At 43.6% G+C, this 18414-nt stretch overlaps 1 protein-coding gene and 1 long non-coding RNA gene across 6 annotated transcripts in view; one reads left to right on the plus strand and one right to left on the minus strand.

Moving 5' to 3' along the window:
- Nucleotides 1-18414, minus strand: part of DIS3L2 (DIS3 like 3'-5' exoribonuclease 2) — a 179853-nt gene that overhangs the window by 93628 nt on the left and 67811 nt on the right. For all 3 annotated transcript variants that reach the window (XM_064385523.1, XM_064385524.1, XM_064385525.1), the window contains 3 exons: nucleotides 16313-16419; nucleotides 14879-15126; nucleotides 8063-8236 (listed from right to left, as the gene is read on the minus strand). In XM_064385523.1, coding sequence (XP_064241593.1) covers nucleotides 8063-8236; nucleotides 14879-15126; nucleotides 16313-16419 — 529 coding nt within the window. The remainder of the gene's footprint in view (nucleotides 1-8062; nucleotides 8237-14878; nucleotides 15127-16312; nucleotides 16420-18414) is intronic.
- Nucleotides 3450-10654, plus strand: LOC135278759 (uncharacterized). Of its 3 annotated transcripts, none has more exons than XR_010346170.1 (3): nucleotides 3467-3910; nucleotides 7508-7657; nucleotides 10186-10654. It is a non-coding gene; the product is annotated as an uncharacterized LOC135278759 (long non-coding RNA). The 3 variants fall into 3 exon arrangements; XR_010346169.1 differs by lacking the exon at nucleotides 10186-10654 and adding an exon at nucleotides 8853-10159 and having other exon boundaries at nucleotides 3468-3910; XR_010346168.1 differs by lacking the exon at nucleotides 10186-10654 and having other exon boundaries at nucleotides 3450-3910; nucleotides 7508-8232.

The raw sequence follows: 18414 nt of genomic DNA on the forward strand, positions 1-18414 counted from the left end.
TTTGGCATGGTGCATAAATTTAAAAATGAACTATAATTATAAAATAATTGGAAGCAAAAACTAATCCCTCCAAACACTGAGCGTTATAAACCCCAAAATAATCCAGCAGAGCACAAAATGCATTGAAAGCCCAACTTCAAACCAGCACTACTCTTTTTAATTTCTCTGTGTTTATGTTTTAGCTAATGTCCTGTCCTGGTTCAGAAAACAGACCTCGGGCCAAGAGAGCAGCTGACAATGACTCCTGGTGTATTACACATCTACAACAATAAACTTTTACATTTTCACCAGGGACTGCTCACTGGATTGCTGAACCAGAACCAATTATTCCTTCTATTTATCCTTCTCTTCTTTCCTCCATATTTATGGCCTCCAAGCAAGAGGGAAGACAGAAAAAAAAGCACTGCAGTCTTATACCTATATAGCTTGAAAAGCCAAAATATATTTATAAAAGAGATCAGAGTCTCTGGAAGGCCAAGCACCAGCAGTATTTCCTACAAGTCATGCGGTAATTGTGCCACAAATATAATGAGTTCTCTGCACCACCGCTATCCCACGCAAGAAAGCAAAGTGTAATTGAAAATGCACTTGCATTATAGAAACTATTTTAATCATAGATGCACAGGGTGAGAAATGGAAGAGACATTAGGTCATCCAGCCCCCATAGGTCAGAGCCAGGCTGCTCATGACAATACATTTGCAATGACTTTCTCCTGTATGCTACCAAGCATCTTTAGTGATGGAGTTTCCAGCCCTTTCTTTAGCAGTCTACACTACAGTCTATTTTGGGTTGCACAGGAAAGGCTTCCTCTTTGTTTTACCTTACTTGTCCTTATAACACCCCTTTCTATCCTCCCAGCATCGTAAATGATTCTCATTTTTTCATTTCGGTCCACATATTTTTAACTATCAACTACTATATCTTTCACAAACTTCTAGTTTCAGTGTTGGCAGATACACATTGAACAGTTAATCCTTCCTTGTAAATCAATCTCTTATCTCCCAGAATATTTTTGCTAGTCTTTTCCAGACTGTCCCACTTCTAATCCATGCTGTGATATCTCCAGGACAGCTCTGCCTCATACACTTGCATTTGGGCCATCTCTATTACAATTTATGGGTTGGTTGGTTTTTTTATGGAGTGATCTGAGAATAACCTGGTAACAAAGATCCAATCACCCAAAAAGTGAGACAGATGGACAGGTTAAAGCATGTTTCAGATCACACCATCAGAGTGGAACACAAGGAAAATATTGTTCCTTGTAATGACCAGCCTGTCCTAGTGATCAGCTCTAAAATACCACAGCAGGGATGCACCACCTCACCAGCTGGAGTAGTTCTGGGTTTCTTCACCTACAGCACCAGAGACAGATACCTGGGTTGACACCAGGACTTGGACACTTCATCTCTTGTCCACCCTGTGCTATCTGACATACACAGGGAGAGCAGGACACCAGCAAAGCACTGATATCAAGTAAAGAGGCAGTATTTGGCACACCTGAACTGCACCACTTAACACAGATAAACATGAGAGGCTATGGCACTTTCCAAACCCTACCTTGTGATCCAGTGGAATCCAGTAAGAAACAGAGACACTTATTTAAGATTTTATCCTCATCTCCTTTTGTTATTCCCTCCACTTCTCAGCATAAAATAAATATCCAGGCAACAACAAGACTGCACGTATAACAATCTAGGTACAAAAGTTATTACTGTTTTTCAGCTAAACAGATTTCTAACAAAGCAAGGTTAGGTGTGATGGCCTACAAGATCAGAAAGCAAAAACCCTATCCAACCATACACCACCAATTCTGCTTGAAGCTGCACTTCCAATGATCACATGTACCTTCCTATGAGGAAAAAGGTAAAGTTGCCCAGTGTGTCTCTACACCAGGCACTGGTAACAGCATCTGAGAGCACAGACCACGCATCAGCCACCACAATTGCTGTAGCTATACTGTAGTAGAAAACAGAGAGGAGGACCAAAAGAAGCCAACTAGAAGCAAGGAGCTGAATCACATCACTGGCAACAGCACCTTGAGCATATATTTACTCCAGAGCTTTACTTACTCAGCCAATGGCAGAGAAAGGAGCTAACATGAGCTTTCCTCATCAGTCCAAAAATGGTACAGTCCCCCAGACTGCCTGGAAAGCAGAAGTAGCCAGAGCAGGTACAGTCACTATCACCAGGTTCTGGAATCAATCCTATTACAAAGGAACTGGATCTGACATGCTTAGACATCACTGAGTAATCCTTTGTATGTCACCTGTGTATCTAATCCGATGTATCTCTTATGGAGAACATTTAATCAGTCACAGAACAGTTCAGTGAGAGCAGAGATCATAATCTGGCCCTTTTTGTGTCTCCACTCCAAGATAACAGTCAGTTCTGAAGCAATGTTGCTTATACATTTGCTAAACAAGTCATTTCTCAGTTTCCATCAGAAACCAGAGCATATTTACATATCCTATTATAGCTGAGTAAGACTTGCTCTACTTAACACTAGCTTTTTGTAGTGGAAAATCTCCAGGAAACAAGCTGTTTAACGATGTTTTATCTGCCCTGCACTCATTCCTAACTAAAGTTGTCCACCTGCCTTGGAAAGACATCTGTTTCAGAGGCTGACTGCTTTCCTCCAACACCCCTTGCACGGCTCAAGGCTGCCATTTTTACCATCACCTCTAATTTGATCAGCCAATAATCTCCTTGGGCATCTACAGCAAAGACCATGCTGTCAAACCCTTACTATACAAAGTGCTAATCCCTGTTACCAGCTGAAACACTCCTTGAGAAAGAAATAAATGCAAAGTAAAGCTGCAGTGCGGGTATCAACAGTGCTGCAGAGCCTCCCTCCCCAGTGGGCAGAGGGACACAGCAGAGCACCTGTGCTCTTCTTCCCAAAGGAAGGATGCCACATTTCTGAAGGGGCAGCCAAAATTACAAATTTGGCCTTCAACAACTTGGATCAGTTGCAATTGAGGTTCTGCACTGAAATAGCAAGATGCAAATTTTAACTGAAAGTTTCATTGCATTCATTTGCCTGCAAGGGCAAAGTTTAGTAACTCTGCCCTGCAAGGGAAGCAAGTGAGCACTAATTGTCTCCTGCCAATGCAGTGGATCCTTGCTGGCCCCCTCTGCTGCCCTTTCAGCCTCGTGGGAGGAACAGCCCTTCAGAGCGACCTCAGCAGAGAAAGGGGACTGATGGGAATCTCATGAAGCTCAAAGACAAAAACAGAGTCCTGCACACTGAGAGGAACAGCCCCATGCACCAGCACAGACTGGGGAAGAACCAGCTGGAAAGCAGCTTGGCAGAAAAGGATGTCCTGATGGACAAGTTAAACATGAACCAACAAAATGTCACTGCAGCAAAGGCAGCCAAGAGCCTCCTGGGCTGCACTAGGAGAAGTGCTGCCAAAAGGCCAAAGGATGCATTCCTTCTATCCTTCCCCTCTGCTTGGCACCTGTGAGATCACAACTGGAGTGCTGTGTCCAGTTCTGGGCTCCCCAGTACCAGGGAGATGTCAACAAGGAGCTGCAAGTTTGCTGAAGTGCCTTGACAACGATTAAGGAATCAGAGCATCCAACCTACAAGGAGAGGCTGAGAGAGCTGGGACTGTTCAGCTTTGAGAAGAGAAGGCTCAGGCAGGGAAATCTTTTCAATGCGAAAATACACCTGATACAGGGAGTAAAGAAGACAGCAAGACAATTTCCAGTGGTATCCAACAGGACAAGACACAATGGGCACAAAACACAGGAGAATGTACTCGAAGGAAAAAACGCATGTTTTTCTGAACCCCAGAACATGTTCCTCAGAGGGGTTGTGGAATCCTCATCTTTGGAGCTATCCAAACCACAAAGGGGCACAGCCCTGAGCAGCCTGCTCCAGCTAACCCTGCTTTGAACAATGGGGTAGGTGTAGATGATCTCTGGATCTGCCTTCCGAGCTGAACAATCTGATGATTCTTCAGAGTTTAGCCCTGCTCAGCTGAAGTCAGTTTCTGCTCCTCAGAACACATCCATCTTGTAGATATTTCAGCATTCCCTGCCACAACACCCTTTCTCTGCTCAGTATTTTTAGCTCATTGTTTTGTATTTTGCCAGCTGAGAAACTGCAGTTTGTAATTTTACCTTCAGCTTCATATTTCTTCTTAAAAGTGAATACAATGTCCTGTTTATAATAATAAAATCACTAGTTGGCAGGATGACATCAAATGGAAAAAGAGAAAGCAACTGGAAAATTTAGAGCAAGCAATTTTGAGTGCCAAGTTTCACATTTGTAATAGTCCAGCGGAGGTCAACAGGCTCACTTATTATTAGGCAAATGGTAAAGAAACAGATATCCTCTAGTTCTTCCATGTTAGACTATATAAACCATCTCTACTTGAACAGGTTCTAACACTTTCCAAAAAAGTGATGTTATACATTTTCCACAGTAACACCAACAATGGGAGACAAGCAAAATGCAGAATTGCTTTACAAAGAACAGCCTTTTTTCTCTCTCCAATATTTAGGTTTTTGTTTCCCACTATGATTGGACTTTCCTGGCTTTACTTTCTTGTCCCAGTTAAGCAGTAAAGGAAACAAAAAGATATGAATGAAATTAGAAACATTTGGAATGAGTCTTAGAAATAGCTTTTGGGTTTCTTAGATTCCTGGCTAGAGCTCTTCAAATGGCCTCCTCCTCCCTCTGCCCCCAGCTCCTGCACCCACCTCTGAAATTTGTATTTCCTTCTTTGCCCTCACCCCTCTTTTCTTCAGGGGCTACATTTTGTCCCAAAGCAAACAAGGAAATGAAAATTACATGCTGTAACACTGGAAAAGACCAGAAAGTGGTTGAAACTTTGCACCCATCAACATTTGTCTCTATGACATTAATCCTCCGCTGTTTCCCTAAAAGCAGAAACCAAACACTTCTCAAACTTGTAATGAAACAAATACAAATTCCAGTCAACCTGAATAATAAAATCAGCACTCCAGTCCTATCTGTATTATCATATGTAAAGTCTCTGGAAGAGAAGTTTCTTCAACCACACATTCTGATACTTCATGAACCTTCAAGCTCTCTCTAAAATTCAACTGCAGGATGCAATTCCAACACCTAATACTTGCCCAGTGCTTTTTTTTACAAGTTTTGGGTGCACTTTAGAAACAAGTAAGCTGGGAATGCCTGTGAAATACTTGTCTAATTTTACAAATAAACCCATGCAGGTGAGAAACAGATGTCCATGGCACAATTGTGTAAAAGTGGCAGAGCAGAGTGTTATGTAGCTAAATCATGTCAAAGCCATCCACAAGGTTTGGATCTTTTCTGCCTTAAGTAATATTAAAATATTATGTAAATCTTTCTTTCTGAGCTATTAGTGGAGAAGTGAGGGAAAAAAAAGATCTCTTGGAAGCAATTCTACACAGGCTGTGTAGGTGAGATCACACTTGCTGTCCAAACAGAATATGCATGGCAAGAACAGGCTTCCTGTAAAACTGAAAGACTTGCAGGAACATTAAGGAACATATTTACAAGATGGCATGGATAAAATGTCTTTCCCTCTTGCCCAGCCTCAGCAGCTTGGTGAAACACATTGTCTCACTTTTATCTACAACCACACTCACAAACACCTCTGGTGCAGAGCTGCTCTCTGCACGCTCCAAACTCTGACTCCCAGACCACACCTCGGACACTGGTCAGCAGAACACACAAACTGCCTTTTGAGGAGGAAAGGGTCATTTCCCAAGACAAAAGGAAACAAGGAAAAGTTATCTCAGGAAGAGGAAACACACAAAAATACAAGACATTTTTTGGCTCTCAGTTCCAAATGCAACTTTTATACATGACACTAGAAAATTTACAGTCCTGTATTACAGAACTGCAGAGGATTTACTAGAGGTGAAGTACTTTTAGCTAAACTCTAACATGTGTTTACTCTAGTCAAGCAAGCAATGTGTAAACTGAATTAGGATGAGGTATTTACAAGTGTTAACATGGCTGTTTTAGGAGAAAAAATGAGTTTTTATTTCACTGCAATTAATTATATCATACTCTCAGACTACTGTACAGTAATCTGGGAAGCCTGACAGATCACCATGCACAAAGTACAGCAAAGATGGGCCCTCACAGAGGCAGGTGTGTGAGATCCCCTGGGAAACAAGGCAAACTCAGATGTGCACTCAGAACAGACACCCAAGTTCAGGTGTGCTCCTCTGGATGCCATCCTGGCCTGGGTGTACTAGCCCTTTGTAGGACAGGGCAGACCACAGCACACTTACTGCTGGCAATATGAAAGCTGATATCTAATAACAAGTTAAGGCCAAGCTACCTTGGGACTTGTCAAAAACAGTCTCAAGGTCTTCTGGTCTCACCCATCAGAGATGCTAGCCAGGTCTCCAACTACCTGACACCACCTCACTACAATTCATACAGCATTTACTAATAAAATTAATTTTCTTTCTGGGTAAACAAACCCCTTTCTGTGAGGAAATGACAAGGAAGACTCACCTGTATTTTCTTTTCCATAACTAGAAATCTCATGCTATCTCCATAGTGTTTAGACCACAGACTGGTTAGTCAGCAGTGTGGCAGTTGACATTAAAAGGATTAGGAAATTAAGCTCAAATAATTGTCTTAAAAATTTTGACTGTTAAATGTTTATATTTGAGAGGATCAAAAGGAAATCTACTTTGTAGTGTGCTCTGTGGTCAGGAAGGGGCAGAGAGGGATTTAAATGGCTTAACCGCAAAACTGTTATCACCTTGATAAGTCCCAGTGTAATAATTCAGCAATAAAAGCAAGAAATGCACTTGGAATTTGTTTCCAAAACTGACTGTCTGTCTGGAGACAAGTCAAGCTCTTTATTTGCTTAAAAGAACTCGGTCAGAAGAAACACAGAAGGCTACTGAACTGTAGTCAAGAATATAAAAATAAGCACTTTCAAGTGACATCTGAACAGCAGCATTCAGTATCTACTTTTTTTATGCTACCTGAAGCTTGCAATCTGAATCTGGTATCTGAGTGTTAGCATTAGTCAGTCAGGACTGTGATTCTCTGCTGAATTATTCCACTGTATGGCAGTGGAAATCCAGAAGGCTGAAACAGTAAGGAGGCTGCAGGCTCCAGAGCAAAATTAGGTCCAAAGTAACACCTGGAGTACAGGTACAGATACATTTTCAGCCTTGAAATAAAAATGGCTGCAGTTTATCAGCTTATTTGCTCAAATTGCTAATGTCCATACCAGTAGCACAGATAAATGAAGAGGAAGAGGAGCTTACTGCATATATACAGGTGCTTGTACCAGTGCAGTGTCCAGAGGAATCAGCCTCCTAGGGCTGCTTCACCTCAGCATTACACAGGACAGCAGTGAGTCTGCCAGCTGAGTCAGGATGCTCCAGCATAAGCAAGGCTAGAAGCAGAACACATTGTGTCTTCTCAATAATGTATTTATTGTTTGCCTACATCATCCTTTATTGCTAAGGTTCTAAACAATGCTTTTTCTTTGGTCTTTAAATCTTTTCTAGTAAGGATGTCTCTAAAATCTGACACTTAGAAGTGCAGCAAATCCACCAGTTTTGGGTAGTCCAGCAATGTCAATGTGCCACTCAACAGGCTGTGAAGTTCCTGAAAGCTGGTTGGGAGCACCATTGAATTGCAGGGTTGGCTGATGTGAGGTAGGTGGACAGTCTTTATCTGTCTTAAGTCTCAGAGTAACAACGTCCCAGATCACTGATCTGCCAGGCATTCAGAAAATCTCTGCTATAAAATTACCACTAAAATGCATAATACATTCCAGACAAAGTCATAAAGCTTTCAGATGAGGTGCCGAACACCAAATTTTCAATAGTTCTTTTGAGGAAAAGCCTCTCTGTCTCACAAAATGCTTCTCCAAGTAATTGATCTTCTGGATTTGTCGGTACTTTCAAACATAGCTTCTTTGTGTGCTTTCTAGCACGGGTAAGGTATAACATGATACACATTATAAAGTCGGTGCCTTTACAAAATGTGATGGAAACAAAACAAAATAGCACAACCCTGCACCAACCCAAGGAGTGTCAGACCATGCTTTTTGTTGTTACCTTAAATCTCTTCTTTTGGCCAGCTCTGCTGGTGAGATAACCCAGGGCAGGTTCTGGGGAAGACATTCCAGGACTTCAGGGGAAAAGTCAGAGAAATCCACACCATACTCCGTCAGGATCCCTTCTGTTTCCGGCTCGATCTCTCCAGCCTGTCCAAGACTTTTGCACAACTGCCTGTAGAAAGAAAGGGATGCTTTTTTGAAGTGTATAATTATTACTGTCATGTTGCTCCTGTCCCCACATAGAGGCTGCTGAGCCCTCAAATACACTCTTTTACCCATTCACTTCTCCCTGAGTCTTGGCAGAGGACTTAGCAGGAATTCAAACCATAAAAAAGACACTTGTGTCTGCTGGAGATGCAAAACACTCACCAGGCACTACCCTGGGCTGGTTTTGCGTATCTCATTTGAAGTAGATGTTTTAAATTATTAGGGTTTTGTGAAGGTAAGAAAGTTTCCAATTTTAGAGAAAAACACATCCAACAGGGATAAGAAAAGCACAGCTGTCCACACATGCAGCTCTAGAGTTACACATGGCTGCCCTGAGACCCTCCCTCCTCTCCTCACCACTGAAAAAGGTGACCAACCTCTCCTACCAAAAATGAAGAATAGATTCACACCAAATACCAGAGAGCTCCACGGGGAGCTCAGTACATGCTCTCCATCCCAAAGGACACACATCTCTGCCTGGGCAAACCCATGCTCTGTGAAGACAGAGGTGTGAAGAACACACACTACCTCCCACAGAGGCAAACAACACACCCAAGATCACCTTTCCAACCATTTTCCAGGCTCCTTCCAGGACCTCAGCTTTCCCAGACTTTTGTTCCTCCTCTCATGGCTAAGCAGAACCTCTGAACCCAGAGCTAACTGGAGAGGGGCCAACAATCTAGAAACAAGTCCTAGAGTGGGGAAATTGTCCCCCCTCTGCTAACAGTGCTTGATGAAGTACTCTGCACACGTGTGGATGAGGTTGCTGCTCTGTTGTGCTTGGAGAAAGTTTCCATCTGCTCCAGTGCAAACCCCAGCATGGATCTGTCCAACAGCTCTGGTGTCAAACAAGGCTCAGCTCTGGACACTGTGCAAAGCAGGACTCCAAAGGAGTGAGACATTTGTGCCCCCTCCAGCTGATTACAAATACCCCGTGAGAACCCGTGTCACACAGTGCCTTCCCCTGTCCCCCTTCTCACCTTTACAGTGCTCTACAGTACACAGAGTTAAATTACTTTTTATTTTTTTAATATACTGCCATTAGGCCAATGCACATTACAGTCAATGGAGATAATGTTCCTGACCCAAGAAGATTACAACTGAAATTAAGGCGAATCCATCAAAATATGACACAAAAGAGAGGGGTAATAACACAGCACAAAAACCGCCACACTAATAAGTGTTTTTCCACTGCATAAAATACACAATCATTATATTGATCCTTCTGCTTTAATTCCAATGAGTGAGAACAGACACTAATTACTTTCCTAAATTGGGGCCAAAACAGTGCACTTGTTATTTGGACAAGCAAGATGGTCTCAAGGCTTCAAATGTGCCATAAACCCACAGAACAAACCCCAAACTCTCAGCACAAGCGAGACCATCTTCTTTATGGGAGCAAAGCTCTTTCTTCACAACGGGAAGGGCTGTGTAATAAACCTGTCACATTGTGTAATATGCTGGAAAGGATTGCTCGCTTCATGGTGTGGTAAATTGTAGAGTTCACATCGTCTAGCTTTAAAATAAAAATGAAAACAAGGATAAAAGATATTTCCCTTTATTGTTTCAATTTTATGTACAAACTGTATGGCAGAAATACGTGCACATTTGGCATCATGGCTGAATTCTCTGTTCCTGCAGCTGGGTCCCAGTCTAATCCTTATTTTAATGTAAATAAATGAGGCATCAGTTTTATCTCCCTCTCTCTCAGCAGTAACAATAAAACAGAGAAATCACCACTTCATTTCCAACGTCTGGTGCAGAGCTGGGACCGAGCAAGGATGAGCCTGTGGGTCTATGGACCCACCAGTGCTGCCAAAGATGGAAAAAACAAAACAGGAAAAGAGAGGACACATTGCCCTTCCCAGCAGAAATGTCAAGAACTCGAGTCTTAGGTGTCCCTTCTCTTGGCAGGGCAGATCTGGGAAGTGCACCGGGAGGGCGGCTGGACAGCTACAGGACAAGCCATGGAAAGCACCTCTGAATGCCAGAGTGCTTTCCAGCTCACTCTTGAAACCCATGTTCCTCCTGATCCGTTTACTGAAATTAGATTACGAACCATAAGGGGTTTACCCAGAGGTTTGATATAGGACTAATATTTTTTTAATAGTAATTAACATTTGGTTTACAGTGTTCCAGGGAACATTTCCCAAGTACCTTGAAATAAAAAGTGTATAACTGACTTTAATTGGGGCCATGTTACAGTCACACTGGCATGATGACTTGCATCAGAGCAAAATCTGACAGGACAGCATGTGATCAAAGGTAATGCATATAGGATCACCGATGGCCCTGGAGCAACAGCCAGGCTGCAAAATCATTCCTGGGGCTCCACGGCCACCAAGGGTAGCAAGAATAGTTCAAGAGGCTTATAAACAACCAGGGGCAGCGGGCCCAGCAGTACTCAGACGTGCACTCCCAGGGAGTCACGGTGTCTGTGACACCCTGGCTTGCGTGCATCCCTTTTTTTTTAAATGTCAAAAGGTAAAAAAGAGTTACAATGGTTACAGACGCAAACATTTCTTTTCTGTGACGCTGATGGGGAGCATTACCTTGAATTCCTTGAATACCCTTGGACTGATGTCAGATGTGGTGGTAGTGTGCACTGACTGGAACATGCCATGGTTGGGGCAGAACAGGCTATTTCTCCAAATCAGCCATAGCTGCAAGATTGCTGAGCTGCTCCAAGGTGCCCACTCACCAGAATCTAACCTGCCATGGATGTGCACCTGGGGCAGAGCCACCCTCGAGCTGCTATCCTCTCTCTCATGGTGACACTCATCATTCAGCCACCCATCTCTAGGAACATTTGAGATCTCTTCACTCCAACTCCACTGAGCTGAAACTGGCCAGTTTATGGTTATATGATAAGAACTCTCCAAAAAGACACAGCAGGATTACATAAGGCTTGTTTCCTTTGAAAAGCCAGGCAGGCTCCCACACTGGAGTGAATAACTTCGATTGAGAACGTAACACCCTTGCTCAGTTTCTCCTGGAGCAGATTTGTCCACTCATCCTACATGGAGGGCTTCTTTCAGCAGCAGGAGAACATCCCACACATAAGCCACCAGTCCCTAAGAAGGCTTGTACAGAAGAGGTGACAGCAAAGAAGCCCCACTGGGTGCTCCCACTGCCCAGGGCCTGGAGCTCAGACAGAGCTGCACAGGCCTGAGGAAGGCCTCAGGTGCCAGTGGAGACATGAGAGGGCTGCAGGGCTGAGCATCAGAGGGACAGGAAGCTGTGCCATGGAACCCCAGTGCTCAGAGCACAGCCCAGCCCTGTTCCCCATCATGGAGCTGCCCTCCTTCAGCTGCCAGGCCATGTCCCATCGGAGTGCAGGAGCAGCGTGGTGCTCCCACCAGGGATGGGGCTGTCCCACAAGGTGATTGTTGTGCCAAGCTTTACTGAGGGACAATCCCATCTGCAAGAAGGTGTTGTTTTTTTCAACAGAACTACACTGCTCTGTTGAGCAGATACCTTCCCTTGGTATCTACCAAGGTTATTTCCCCTCACACAAAATACGCTTTTAAATTAAAAAAAAAAACAACAACAGAATAAAATGCCAGAGATGAAAAGAATTCCAGCCACTCAAGTGGCTTTAGAAACAGCAGCAAGTGAAATAACACCCTGCAACATTTCATTTTATTGCAAAAGCTGGAACAAATCATGTCACCTTGACAGACCAATATCTAAGACCCCGAGCTAGAATGGTCACAAGCCCAATGTGACACAGAGGGAGTCGGTGATTCCATGCTTTTCTATTAGTTGTTTTTTTCATATAGTCTCATCCATCATCACATGTGGAGACAAAAAAATTCCACCTTAACCATCTGCAAAAGTGCAGAGACATCTGGACTAATACTCCAAACAACTCTGGACTCCAACAGTCCCCAGAAAATAATGGTACATGGCAGTACTTGCAATATTGCTCTGGAAAAGGAGAATGTTTTGGAGCTAATTTGCTTTACCTGTTACCTGAAGCAGGTACCATAATATAGCATTTCACTGCCAAGGTAAAGTCACCTCACATGCAGGAGGAGCACAGCAGCTCAACTCGGGGCACAGCCAGCATGACCTGCAGCCATGAGTTCCTCCTCACTCCTTCCCAGCACACTCGGGGTGACAGGGTGGCCTTCGGAGGGGACAGTGTCACGCTGGTGACCACCAGGTGGCAATCATGACACAGAAACGCACCCCCCTCCCCAAGGGACCTCCAGGGACTCTCAGGTTGCCCCTGTGCAGGTGACCACCCTGGGTGGCCAGTGCCACCACCAGACTCTTGGCAGGGGCATGTCACTTCTCCACCCACACATGGTCACTGTGAAGACCAACCTGTGTCATTAACTGTGCTTGGGAACCTGGCACTGAATCTCCCAGTGGAAAAGGAAAGCTGAGGAAGGTGCATGACCAGTCTGGGAGAGTTCAGCTGCAGGATGGAGAGTACCTAGAAACACCCAAGGCATCCAGGGGACATGACTGCCAGCCCTGGAGGGAGTTTCCCTTGTCACACTTCCAGCAGACAGTGCAGGGCAATGACCAACACGCTCTCTGTCCAGACACCTTCAAAACCATGGTGGTGCTGCCAAAGGCATATTGGAACTTTGGCAGAAGGAACTTTGTGGGCAGAAGTAAGAGGTGCACAAAAAAAGTTCACAAAACAAAGCATGTAAACAGCTGCAGATCACCTGCTCTTCTCTCCTTCAGGGGGGCCATGACCAGCAACACAGCTCATTATAAACAAGGCAACATGGCTTATAAATGAGCTTATAAATGAGCCCAAACGCAAACAGAATCTTTTGGGACCTTCAAGAGGTTTCCTTGTCTTTCAGCATTTAAACAAGCATTATTTATGGCTGAAAACAAAAGGGGTCACCAAGGTTTTATGCTCCCATCTCCTCAAGGTTCTTACTGAAGTGCAACCAATTCCCAGAGGAAACTACTATGTATGAACACAATCATGGACATTTTCTTTCCTGACAACACCCTTTACATCTTGGAAACGATCAAACCAGACAGATGAGAATATCCAATACTGTCAGAAGTACAGACTAAAGACACACACATTAGCCAATAAAAAATATATTATCCAACCTCCTAATTTCCCCTGTTTCTGCTGAAAAGGGGGTTTGTTCATGACCAGAAGCCAAGCAGTACAATCACCCTCCAGTCTTTTCTCAGTTGGAGTCAAAGAAGACAAAGCAAATCTCTGGCAGTAAGAAACTTATTCTCAGTGAAGTTCACAGCGCAGCCAGACCCAAGTTAAGTGGGGCTCAAAGGGAGGCCACTGCAGTTCATGCACTGCAGTTTATCTAGGAAACACTGAGTGACTTCATGGCTCACGTGGCTCTCAAAGAGCACACATGAAACTTGCTATTACTGGGCACACAAATCAGCTACAACTGATAAACTCTGTGAAATGGGGACTTGAGTTTACTTTTAGTTCTAGGGCTGATAGATCTGTGCCATCACACTTATTCTTAAAACAAGTTTTCTCTAAGTTTTAAGCTTTACCAGGAATTTGAGCTGAGGACTCCCAGACCTGCAGTGCTGATACAGTACATCAGCTGTGCTACCCCATCAGAACTGCTGTGCAAGGGGAAGAGAAAACTGGACTTTATGAACAACTCCCACTACTGCACATGCTCCAGATTACATCCAGATGCACCTGTAAAATCTGACCACAGCATGGCCACAGAGTTATCTACTCTGTATTATCAACTAAACCAGGATTACTAAGTATTCCCAAAATAACTGAATAGATTGACCAACATCCTCCATTTCTTATTGAGACCATTCAACAGAAACAGCGTGGCCACTCCAGGTGGGAGTTTGGCACCCCACAGCGGTTCCAAAGGAAAAAGTGAAAATGCTGAAAACCACTGTCTTCTTCATGGAGAGGCAAAATAAACTTGCAATCCGGATCCAGCCCAGCACAGGCCATTTGTGTAGCACTGGCTTAAAATTTCCTTCTTCACAGCACTGCCAGCAATTTGAACTCTGGACAGTGATGACTTTACAGTGTCTGATGAAATACACAGAGTGCAACACCCTTCTCACATGCTTCAGGAGGGAATGAATCTTCTCCTGATTTCTACTATTCCTCCTTGAACCAATGCAACTTTAAAACCACAAAAATCTGTGACTTCTTTCTAATTCTTACCAGCAAAGGCGTAAAAACTGAAGATGAGCCTCACAGCCACTGATCTTCCCTGGCAGAAGGGAAATGTCTGCACACTGTGTACTACTCTTCCACACAGGGAGGAAAGACAGGAAGGCTGCCAGCACCCCATGGTGCTTGTGCTGGTCAGGCTGAGCACGTGTGCTCCCCGTAGACCATGCACTCATCAATGCTGTGATGCACCAGCACTGAAGCAAGCACTTGAAGAACTTAACATTTATGAGATTAACTAGTGATGAGCTATCCTTCATCCCAACATAATTTATCCACCAGAGGGACACAAGACAAGCAGCTTGTTAACAGATTTCTGCCAATACTGTTTGCAACAATTAGGTGAAACATTAGGTAAAACATTAGATGAAATTAGATGAAAACAAAAATTCCAACTAGAAATGTCAGTCATCTCTACTTCTGATGGCAGCCACATACCCTGATGCAAAGTTGCTGTCTTCTTTCCAGTCCACAATGCGACAGATGAAGAGCATCTGTGAATAGGCCTCAGGCTTGGTCACAAAGTCTGGAGGGCAATCAGCCAAGGGCACATAGACCCTGGGCACTCTGTGGTCCACAGGTGAGAACATGGCACACCTCTTGAAGAGTTCACTGTTCCTGTCAGCCAGAAGTTTGATGAAACCTGTAGCTGCTCGAGAATGCTTCTTTTCCAAAATATACACCACCTGGGAGAGGCAAGAGTTCCTACAATTAATACCTTCAGAGAAACTTACTTTATTTAGCAGAATAAGGATACCCAAAGGCTCAGAAGAGTATCTGGAAAAGTCACAAGGTCTATATCTTGTTTTCCCTGTATGTGTGTGTGCATTTTTTAACTGAGTACCTATTTACAATGTATTTTCCTTGCCATCTTGCTCATGGCTATAGAAGAGCTAAGTGCTTTCCAAGTGCTAGTTCTCTACAGCAATTTTCTTGATTACAGAACAAAACCAGACAAGAAGCAGATGCTTCCAAATGCAGGGAATTAGCCACAAAATACAAGCAACTCCTGTAAAATCTTTCATTTGTATTCTCGGCCTGTGATTTCAACAGTCAGCACAGAACAGGCCAGTCCAAAAACGGTGCCGCTGGCAGATCCAATGCTAACCACAGGAAAGGATGTGCTGTTGGGAATTTGGCAGTTCTCTCTTTCTCTCTGTGCTTTCTGAAGTTAGGGGTTATTTTACCTTTATACAAGATGGCTTTGAAAAGAATAATAAATTACAATATCACTAAATAATTGTTCCAGAGAGGTGTTCATCCAGGCTATATTTTTGTAGACCATAATAAATCACTGGATAACAGAAACATTATAGCTAGTTTCCTAAGCTTATACAGAAGAGTCCTTCCAGAAGGTTTCAGGAGCTGCACCTCTGCACAATTCTGAGCGCTGGAATTGCCACACTGGATGAGACCAGAGCAGCCCAGCCAACAACAGGACCAGAATCAGAGGCTGCAAGGGAAAGCACAAGACGTGGAAGAGACCTGACCCAGTCTGACCCAGCAGCCCTTTTCTGGTCTCTTAACATTCAGAGATTGACTCAAATCTTGAATCAACAGTACTAGCAGCCTTTCCAAAGTCTGTAAGAATTAATTCTGACAACTTTGGATATCCTGACACTCATATTAGTATCCAATCTTTTTCCTGAATCTTGCTAAGTAATTTTGCATGACAAACAAAGGGAATTTAACCTAGCAAAATTGGTAAAAATAACAAGTCACTTGATTTTTATCAGATCAGACAATTACTCTCTCTGAAATGGAGAATGAGACTCAAAGATCAACAGATAGAGGCTACAGGGAGGCCAGGGCTGGTCTCCTTCAGCCTTTGGGAGCGCACACGTGCTTCCTTGTCACTCTGCATGGATTTACCTTGGCTGTCCTTTGAAGAAACTCATCTGGGAGGAGCCTGGGATCATTGACCTTGGGTCCATCATCCTGCTTTGTTCTGTGCACACCAGTGACCCCAGCAGCCTTCCCTGCATCAAACACACAGGACAGTTACTGGAGCACATTTCCATGACAAATTTGTTTCGAGTCTTTGCTCTAAAGTACAATACAATATGCATGTAGTAGACTTATTTGAAAGGAAAAGGATCTCTCAGGTGTTAGAATTGCCAAGCATGTAGTAATAATTATTTCTCTGGACTACAACAGACAGCAGGTACATGTTCACTTACCATATGCAAATGTGCTGAAAAACAACAAAAATCAAAATAAGTCCCAACTCTGTAAGTAGAACTATAACAGTCACAACAGACAAAGCAGTAGAAAACAAGTTTATTAAATACTAAGGGCTAAGAATTTTGTGGCATTTCTTAGTTGCAGTCATTAACATTACATAAGCAGTCCTTTCCTACATACCTTCATTAGATATTTAATTTCCTTTAAAAACATTATGCAGGGTTATAAAACGTGTGTTTATCTTTGAAACTGAAATCATATCTACTAAGCTGACCCTCTTCACCCATGGATAAAGTTTATGAAAAGCCTTACAGAAGTAATCATTACACATGACCAAGAGGTTCCTTCCTCCAAGATCTCTGCACCAGATGCTGATAATATTAAAATCAAAAATTTGTAGTTTGAAATTTTCAAATATTCAGGTATATGAGTTTGGGAGCATCTGCTACAGATGGCTGGTATTTAATGTTTACAAATATCCAAAGTGATCTTTGCTATGGAGAAGGCTGGGACTGGGCTGTTCTTGAGCTGCATCCCTGCTGAGAGCCTCTGGTTGCTGCTCTGCCAGAATTTCTGGGATGGAAGCATCCATGTGCTCTTGTCTGGAGGGCTCAAGGGAGATGGCTGACTTTTTCATTTGTGTGGTAATCACATCCATCTTGAGCACATGTGCTAAAATCAGGCCTAGAGTGTTCAAAAGAAATCCTGCTTTCCTAAAGAGAGACCATGGCACTGACTGCAAGTTTCAAGGGACACAGCTGTCACTGCTTCCCTTAGAAGATACGAGATAAAGCAACATTTTGCTGAAGCCTGTGCTGCAGGAGGCCAACGGCAGTCACCCACATGAGACAGGCTGCAGAAGCTGTGTGGTGACACGCAGAGCCTGGTCCCCACTGATGCCTGTCTGTCCCACAGAGCCCAGCAGGGCTGCAGGTGACATGAGGGGCGGCTGCAGCGCTGGGGCTGCTGCTCAGGAAGGGGGGCAGTGGGACAGCAGCGTCCCCAAGGGCTTGGCTATGCCCCACCACCACCAGGGCACGTTCACAGATGGCTGTGTCCCCACAGAGGGACACTACACTGCCTCCAGGCAGTGTTACCCCAGCAGTCGCTTGACAATGATGGCTTTGCTCTAATGACAAACTCTGATTCTCATATGCTGCTAATTATCCTCAGCTTTGCCTTCTGATGTGCTCTTCCTCTCCCCAGAGATCTTTTTCTAAGTGACTTTACTTTTATTTTATCTTCATTGACTTGCTAGTAATGCTGAGAGGAGAATGAATGCTAGTAATGCTGAGAGGTATTTAGGGGTTTAAATAAAAAGCTACTTTTCTTATAAAAACCCCAATAATAGAAGCAGCAAAACCATTTCTGATTTACTTCTACTGAAATGAACTCAGACTTGCCAAAACCAGCATTACTACAGGATAAAACCACCCAGAGCTTCATGGTGACAAACAAGGTAGGGAAAAAAATTGCCTGTAAAATTGTAAGCAGTTAAAAAGTGGGGAATACCAAGGTTAACTGATTTTCTTACCTCCTCTAAGGTTTCTGCCAGCTAAAGGTCATACCAGGCAATCATTTAGCAAAAAATGAAAGCCAGGAGCCATTTTGTTTTCTTATAAATTTTCAAGCAATCAGTTTATGGCGTGTCAATCCTAAAGACAGCCTGGGCAAAGAACAAAATGATCTGGAACAAAGGAAAGCTGGACGGGGCAGAGGACATGGGGAAGTTGGGAGCCTTCCAAAGGTCATGCCTCCAGGCACACCTGCCACAAGCCCTGGGCTTTACT

The sequence above is a fragment of the Passer domesticus genome, chromosome 11 (genome assembly GCF_036417665.1).
Source record: "Passer domesticus isolate bPasDom1 chromosome 11, bPasDom1.hap1, whole genome shotgun sequence".
Lineage (NCBI taxonomy): Eukaryota > Metazoa > Chordata > Aves > Passeriformes > Passeridae > Passer > Passer domesticus.